Source organism: Belonocnema kinseyi, chromosome 8, assembly GCF_010883055.1.
Source record: "Belonocnema kinseyi isolate 2016_QV_RU_SX_M_011 chromosome 8, B_treatae_v1, whole genome shotgun sequence".
Classification (NCBI taxonomy): Eukaryota; Metazoa; Arthropoda; class Insecta; order Hymenoptera; family Cynipidae; genus Belonocnema; species Belonocnema kinseyi.
Genome location: NC_046664.1, coordinates 129,729,821 through 129,738,871, shown reverse-complemented (window position 1 = coordinate 129,738,871; position 9,051 = coordinate 129,729,821). Strand labels below are relative to the sequence as shown.

General features: G+C 37.2%; 1 protein-coding gene across 1 annotated transcript in view; it reads right to left on the bottom strand.

Annotated features, from left to right (window-relative positions):
• LOC117178702 overlaps positions 1–9,051 on the bottom strand; it is a 98,890-nt gene that overhangs the window by 25,288 nt on the left and 64,551 nt on the right. The window contains exons 4-5 of the mRNA XM_033370129.1: positions 2,287–2,504; positions 2,076–2,192 (exon numbers count right to left, since the gene is read on the bottom strand). Coding sequence (XP_033226020.1) covers positions 2,076–2,192; positions 2,287–2,504 — 335 coding nt within the window. The remainder of the gene's footprint in view (positions 1–2,075; positions 2,193–2,286; positions 2,505–9,051) is intronic.

Sequence of the window (9,051 nt, the reverse complement as noted above, 5' to 3'; positions counted from 1 at the left end):
CGTATTGATTCCTTTACAGACTGTAACCACCTATCTCACGGTTGTGAGACGTGGTTACGGCTGAAATTTTACCGCGATTTCGCTGGAAGCGGGTGCAATTTTGCATGTTGAAAAAAAGTGTTTCCAGACTTATTAATTGTATATAATTTCAAGTTCTAATAAAATGTTAAGAAAAGCCGCGACCTTGTAACTATATTCAATGCAAAAATTGCTAAAAATAACAATCCTGCTAAAATTAGCAATTTCAGAAATAAACTCGAAAATCCAATAATCAGCACCATTTTTTAATATAAATTATTTAGCCATTATTCAATTGATATCATACGTGTAAAGGTTAATTAATAGCCTGTTAGAAAGGGTTTACATCATTTTAAGCTTGTTACTAATTATTTCCTTTAGCCGTCCTTTTTGGTTCTTTGCTTTTTCAACAAAAATATATTTTTTATTTAAAAATTAAAATTATTTTTAAATTTATCTGCTATATCAGCAGAGATTGTATCTTATCGACTGTAAATAAACCCTCCGAACCATGAAGGCAGAAAATCTACACAATATCGATCAAGTCAAGAATCTTCAATAAGTTTTGTGGTTCGATTCAGAATGGAATGAATATCGAGTAGGATCTTTTTTTTAAGAAATAATTTTAATTTGGAAATATCATTTTCCATCTAGTCTGATTAAGACGTTAAGCATGTTCTGTTATTGAAGATTCTTAACTTGATCGATATTGTGTAGATTTTCTGCCTTCATGGTTTGGAGGGTTGATCTACTGTCGGTAGGGTACAATCTCTGATGATATGGCAGATAAATTAAAAAATAATTACTTGTATTATTAATACCTAGCTAAAAATTAGCGTTATTTTCTTGAATTAAGAGTTCTTATTCTGATCCCTCTAATAGCTTAATTGGAAAAGTACCTGACCGGAAATCAGAAGTTTTTTGGTTCGATTCCCCGTGGAGTGAAGATGGAGTATGATCTTTTTTTCAAGAAATAATTTTAATTAAAAAATTAAAAGAAATAAATTTTCCTCAACAGCATCGCTGTAGCAGTGTTTTCTACAATTCACCTAAGCAGGGAGCAGGTAAGGCAGTTTTCGAGCTCCGATTTTTCTTTGGGCGACCCTAGCGAGACAAGAGCAAAGTGCCTGGTACTACTATGGCCGACGTTGATTCATTCAGGGGCGAACACACCGTAATACTAAAACTATGGGCCCCTACTCAAATGAGTATGTGCATTCCCAAAGTGTACAATTTTCGGAAACTTACTCCTAAAGTAGTACCTTGTACATTAAATGGCAATATACATGCATTGTATAAAAAGGCAGATTGTACAAACATGCAAGATGTCAATTAACTGTGTCGCCCAATTTTCTCCAAAAAAAAAAAAATATTTGTTCACATTGTTCACAAATTTCACATGTTTGCACAAATGAGGTGCCGCCTGTAACAACCGGTTATAGAAGTCTAGTCTAACTACCCGCTTTGCTGACCATACGAGAGCTTCTACAGAAAGGTTTCAAATTTTCATTATTCGAACATATATTAAAATGTCATATGTACTACAATTGCACATCTTCTTTTACTCTCGAAATAAGAAGTAACTGTAACACGTTCGTATGCACTACAAGGTCCCCGAGATAACTTTTTACTTGAAGGACCAAAAATGGCCCTTGATTACGAATATCTTGGTTTACTTTTTGAAACCTTGGTCTGCTTCGATGAATAGTAATACACATTATTACAACGATGTTGTAGAGGAAAACTTCTTTCAATTTCTACATAAAAAAAGATTTTCTTTTTCGAAGCGGTTATTACCGAAAGTCTTTATACTCTTCAAGAGTATTTATACAAAACATCAGACTAAATAGCTTTAAAGTTTGCCCTGAATCTTCTTTCTCCGATTTTGACTCGATTTTCAGGGCCCTTAATCATTTCTATTACTAACGTAATAAAAAAACATCAGGGACAATTATTTTTGTTTACTTTTATAAACACATTTTCTGTGTTTGACAATTAGTGCACATGGCATATCCTAACTCAAGTGCGACGATAAATTAATGCCAAGATATGCGTACCTCTTAAGATAAACTATAAGGAACTTAGGATATCGATGGACGCTGAGAGTTTTTGTGGCACATTGATTGACTTCGCACTTCGGACAGAACCACGGATTGTATTCATCTAATGTTTCGCTGAAATTTCAAATTAAACAGAATGTAGAAAAGGTATCAGCAAAGCGATTTTAACGTAAAGAAACATTAAGAAACAATTGAATATCAGACTTACCTTTGACTAAATGCTTGCAAACAATCATAAAGCGAAAGGGGATGATGAGGTCGTTCCTTCGTAACATTGGTATGATCATTCGGAAATGCGACTTTTGGAATGTTTTCTGTATATCGCAAAGCCAGGGTATCCCCAGTCTGTAAACTAACTGTGCCTGCATCAGGTACCCTGCAACCAGTGCAGTGTTTAGTGTACATGCACCGGGAGCAATGATGACCCTGGATAAAATAATTACATCATTTTCAATTCATAAATTATAAAAAGCAAAATAATATTTCGATGGTTGACATTTTTTAACAAAGGATATCGGACTTGCATGTTGGTGGTGTTAGTGAGAAAGTGTACAGTGGCGATAGTGAGAAAGTGTGTAGTGGTAGTGGACAAGGGTGGTTCTAATAGTGCTGGGGGATGTTAGGTGTGAGAAAAGGGTGTCTGCAGGGGATGTGAGGGGTGAAATAGTGCAGAGAAACGTAAATTTTAGGGCGGTAAGCGGCAGCAACCTTAAGAGACATCTGAAGAGCGGGAGGTGGGCAGCGAGAGTCCTGGCAGTGTTGGTAGCCGAAGCGACCAGGCAAGACAGAGAGCGTCAAGGGAAAGTGAGGGGGCAGATCTCTTGAAGTGACAGAGAGAGAAGGTGGCTCTCGAGGTGCTGATAGGGGAGATCAGAGGGTTGTGGGAAGACGTAAGGGGGGCTATGGAGCAGATGGAAAGTGTGAGGGAGGACCTGAGGGTAAGAGATGAGAGATGGGAAAAGGAAGTAAAAGAGCTGAGGGGGAAAGTAGAAGAATTGCAGAGGGAGTTGGCGTCGGTAAGGAAGGAAAAAGACGATAAACTAAAGCAGATGAAAGAAGATATTAGAGAAGACAGATGAGGATTTCTGGAGGTACATTCAGAAATTTGATGTGATTGGACTGGTAGAGACGTGGGTAGAGAGAAAGGAATGAGATAGAGTTTAGCGAAAGTTGCCAAGGGGGTATAGGTGGAGGCTACAGGAGGCGGTCAGAGTAAAGACGAAAGGAAGGGCTAGTGGGGGAATTAAAACAGGGGTTAGGTATGGATTAGAGGAGAAAGTTCATGCAGAGAGAGAGAGAGAGGGGGGCGTGTAAATCAGGGCTGTAAACATAGGAGGGGTAACGTATAAGTTTGTGACTGTGTACAATAAGGAAGGGCTGGAAAGGATTAGAGAAAGGGTGAAAAATTTATTAGTAGAGAGAGATGATGGTATGGTGGTACTAGAGGGGGAGGGGCTTTAATTCGAGGATTCGAAGGGTAGGAAGCCTGCACCGCAAAGGGGAGAGCTTCGAAAGAAAATCGAAGGATAAGATAATAAATAAAGATGGGGAGACTCTAAGAGACTGGATGGAGGACAGAGGCTGGGCGGTGGCGAATGGTATGGTAATAGGGGACGAAGTGGGAGAATACACGTACGTGAGTAAGATAAGATAGAGAAGTATCAGGAGCAGTTGAGCAACATAAGCTTTGAGGGGGAGTCAGTGGACGAGATATGGGAGGATCTAAAAGTATTTACGTCTTACAGCACGTAGTGGATAGAGAAATAACCAAAAAGGGAGCAAAAGTGTACGCGTTTTATGTAGACCTAAAGGGCGCGTTTCCTTCGGTGGATAGGGAGAGGTTGTGGGAGGCAATGGAAGAGAGGGAAGTGAAGAGGAGCCTTGATCGACAATGTTTAACGGGAACTATGTGTGGATTATGCCAAGGGAGAGAGCGCAATATTTGTATGAAAAAAGAGAGCAAGGAAGTCAAGAACTAATAGTGAGAATGAGATGCGGTTACATGGAAGGTTATAACAAATTCTGGCTTTCTAGAGAGAAGAGAATGTGTAAACTGTGCGGGGAGGGGGATGCAAAAGTTTAGCACTGGTTGGAGGACTATTAAGAGGTGCAAAGGACTGGTATAAGCATGGAGGTATTGTTGCATGAAAGTGGGGACAAAAGGGCAGTAGCATGGGTGAAGGTGGGTCTTTCATAAGATTTCTTTAGGAAGAAGATAGGAATGGTGAAGCTGTGGTGGAATAGGGATTGTAAAATGATAAAGAGAGAGGTGACAAAGAAGTACAGGAATTGGGAGGAAGGAACGCGAAAACGGAGGATAGGTAGAAATGAAGGACGATCTTAGGGTGATGTGTAAGAACAAAGAGAAGGAAAAGAAAAAAAGATGAAAGATGAGTTGAGAAGTGTTAAGACAAAAGGGGACGTGTGGAAGATAATTAATAGGTTTAGGAAACGTAGGATGGGGATAAGTGAGAAGATAAGGAGAGACGAATAGAGGAAATTTTGTAAGGATTCATTTTAGGGGTCAAATACACGGAAGAGAGATGAGGAAATTAGAAGAACGAGGGAAGTATATGGAGAGGAGCTGAATGACGAGGAGATATAGAAGCAGATAAGCAAGTTCAAAAAATCGAAGGGAGCAAGGCTGGACGGTTTAGAGAACGAAACGTGGCTGTTTAGCACACAAGAGGTAAGTCAGAGGCTGAAGAAAGTGGTGAGAAAATTATGGAGGGGGGAAAGATTCCCGAGAGGGTGGAGGGAGGGGTTGATCGTACCACTGTATAAGAAAGGGAATAGGAAGAGGCAGGAAAATGATAGAAGAATTACGCTCATGGATACTGCGTAGAAAATATATGCGTTGTTGTTGGCAGATAGGTTGCGCGAGAATGTTGAGGGGAAAGGAGTATTGCCGGAGACGCAGACGAGATTTAGGGAGAAAAAGAGTACTATTGGCAGTATTTACGTCTTACAGCACGTAGTGGATAGAGAAATAACCAAAAAGGGAGCAAAAGTGTACGCGTTTTATGTAGATCTAAAGGGCGCGTTCCCTTCGGTGGATAGGGAGAGGTTGTGGGAGGCAATGGAAGAGAGGGAAGTGAAGAGGAGCCTTGATCGGGAGGGTAAGGAAAGTATAACAGGGAATCGAGCATGTAAATATGAAAAGAAATTTTTAGAAGAGAGAAGAAGTCTGGTTAGGGAGTATGGTGAGAGAAGGAGAAAAGACGTGGGGGTGCAAAGATGGAGGTGGAAAGGAAAAGGTATTTTAGAACGAATGGATTGCAGATGGATGAAGTGAGAAGGATGCACGAAAAAGGAAGGTATATGAGTTGGTTTATAGGAATGGCATGGAAAAAGAGAATGCAGGAGGAGAGGAGAGAATTAGAGCGACAAGGTTTAACGGGAACTATGTGTGGATTATGCCAAGGGAGAGAGCGCAATATTTGTATGAAAAAAGAGAGCAAGGAAGTCAAGAACTAATAGTGAGAATGAGATGCGGTTGCATGGAAGGTTATAACAAATTCTGGCTTTCTAGAGAGAAGAGAATGTGTGAACTGTGCGGGGAGAGGGATGCAAAAGTTGAGCACTGGTTGGAGGACTGTTAAGTGGTGCAAAGGACTGGTATAAGCATGGAGGTATTGTTGCATGAAAGTGGGGACAAAAGGGCAGTAGCATGGGTGAAGGTGGGTCTTTCATAAGATGGAGAAGAAGAGAAGGAAGGAGGAAGAGGAATCCGCGAAAGGAGAGGCTGGTAATGCGAGGATTAGTTATAAAGTGTGGATGGATGTTCATTTTTAAGAGATAGTTGTAAGAAAATGCTGTAAAAAATGGTAGTCTAAGCAAGTTAATATTTTAAGGCCAGCACGCCGAAAAATAAACGTTTATCTATCCAACGAAGGATATCATTTGCATGTGGCGTATATCAGAATTAAATATCAGTAATTTTTACAGGCAATATACCAAATTTTTTCAGATCGAAATAAACCCCCAATAAAAAGTTACATTACGTAGCATAGGTACACTCATTTTTTTTTGTACAGATAAGTACTTTGATATATTAATATTATTTTAAGGAGCAGCGGTTGAATACAAAGGTAGAAGAAAAGATTTGTTTTCCTATCGATTCTTAGTTTGTTAAATGTCGCTGAAATTCGGTGTTCTCACGTAGAATCTAAACGCCTTGGTAGATTTTTATGAATGTGGCGGTGAAATATTCGCCACGATTCCGTGCATGACGCTGAGTAGATACTATCCCGTAGAATTAAATGTAGCGGTCACTTGAGGGCAGATGGTCATATTGGAACGCTATTTCTAAAACTTTAAGCAAAAATATATGCATCGGATATATTTCGTCACGTAGAAATCAATATGGCGGGAACTGAATGGCCGTTAATAAACCCGATGAGTTAATAAGCCCGATTTTAAACTTTTAAAACTAAACATTTTGAAATTTTTATTTCAAAATGTTAGTTAAAAATAAAGCGACTTGGCGAAATTGACACATTGGCAATTAAATCGAAGAAAGCAAACTGGAAAATATGTTTCATTGGCACCTTCAGATTAATTTATGTCAACACTAAATTAAAATAACAAAATCAAAAGTTAGACCGAAAATGGAGTGAGAACATGAAGTCCGGAGTTTTTGACCAAAGCTATTGTAAGGACCTGTTTGTCGGAGGACTGGACGTGACGAAAAGGCGGGATGCTAGTCTCAAAAGTGAGGTGAGAATCCACAAAGAATGTACAAATACGACGACAAAGAAGGGTAAACTGCTCCGAAAGCTGGAGAGCAAACATTCTTTCGCACAGAAAAAAAGATGTATAAGTCAATAACTCCGGGGCTAGATGATGCATTTGATGTCATTGAGAAATGCAGAGGAATGCGAAGGAGACAGAAGGCTGATTCAACAGTTTTTAATACCGGATTTGATTTTGCAACTTTTTCGGCGGAAATCTGTTCGGAAATGTTTAATGTACCACCATGAATTTTTTCAGATTTTTCCTATTATTTTTTCAATGAAAAACTATGCTTCAATGTTCACTGTTTTTGAAAGCTATCAAATTTGCTCACTTTTCATCGTATTTTCAGATCTGTAAGATACAAATAATTTTTTGGAATATTACTTTTCGGCTCATTAAAGTACAACATTTGCACCTTCAAAATGATACCTCTTTCATTAACATACCATTTTTTCTTCACATACTTATTAAACGTCAAAGCCAGAGGACTCGAATTTTCTCGCCGATAGTATGTTCCCACTTCCTCTGGTGCAAGATCTTTAGATTCTGAAAAATGTGCCATCATATCCGGAATTTAAGTAGAAATTTTGATAAAAATACATTATAAATGATATAGCAAATTATCATTCTAATTCAGTAGATTTTAAAAAGATTGCACGAAGATCCATTTCGCTGTCTACGATGTTTACACATCAAAAACCGTTAATTAAAAAGTGAAAGGGAGATATCACAAAATATTTATGGTTCTGACAAAGTACCGATTACATGTTCGATTGAGTGATCAATCACAATACAAATTGCGGAATAATATATTGCAGGGACAAAATTAGACCACAAAATCTTGAAGAAGCACAATATAATTAAATCGAAGAGGCCATTAAAGTGTTAGAAGCAATCTACAAAAAGAAGAATGACTTAACTTCATGAAATTCAATGTTTTTATCATTTTAAAATTTGTTACGGTTTTCTGCATCCTATTGTTCATTTCGAAGATTAAATTCTTCCTATGTTCACTGTTTTGTAATTATTTTTTATTTATTTAAATGTCTTAATTAAGATAAGAGACAATTCTTTGTGCAGCTATGCCTTGTCTATCAGGCTGGTCCTTACATGGAAATTTTGTTCAGGAAGTCATACAATCGTGATAATGCTTCAAATGTCCAATCATAGAAAGTACGTTAAATTTGAGTCAAATCGATTACTACATACCCATCACCCCATACATTTGATGTTTCCTACAAGATTATTATGTACACAAATTTTTGTTTTTAATTTTTTAAATTAGTCTGCTGTGTTAGTTTGAGGTAGCAGAGTGGGACAAAGAAAGTTTCTGTGGACAAATTAATTTGAACTTACAATATTCTTTCAATTTGGATGTTCTTTTTTAAATAAAAGTATTTTAAAGTTAGACAAGATTTGTGTCTTTAGACTATTTATACCAAATTTGGTTAAGTTTTTATTTAGCAACAAATTTAACATCTTTTTCAACTTTTCAGAACTCCCTATTTATCGGATTTTCAGACTGATCAAAGAAGGTCTTATGTCTGTGCTCAAATTATATAGAAATAATGTCTAGTAGTTGAAAATCGAAAAAAATGGTATAAAATGAGAGACCAAATAATAATGTTTTATTACAAATAATAATTTTGTGTATTTGTGAGGTATTATAGCAAACCCTACCTAAAATTCCTATATAGGTTTCTAAATAGGATACTATATAGGAATCTACATAGGATCCTATATAGGATCCTACGTAGCAACCTATATGTTTCGTGTATAGGACCCTATCCAGGTGCGCAGTAGTATTCTATGGCGCCTACTACCTGGGTAGGGTCCTATACAGAAACCTATATAGGATCCTATATTTGATTATATTTCATTTCCTATAGGTGAAACATTTAGGATCGTATGAAGGATCCCATATAGGAATTTTCAGTAGGGAAGATCCATCAAAAAGATGGCTAAATTGATCGAAAAGACATTCCTGGTTGATTCCGTAAACAAATTGCGTGTATTCATTTTAAACTAGCCAAATTTTAAATTTGTTTATGAAAATTGTTTATATAATTAATTTTTCGGGAACTTGCAAATAATCATAAAAAATAGTTTTTGGAAAAACATTCTTAGTTGATTCAGTGAAAATCTTGAGTCTATACGTTGAAAACAGCAAAACTCTGAATTTGTTAAAAGAATTAACAATTATTGTAAATTTATTATTTATTATTGTTAATAAATC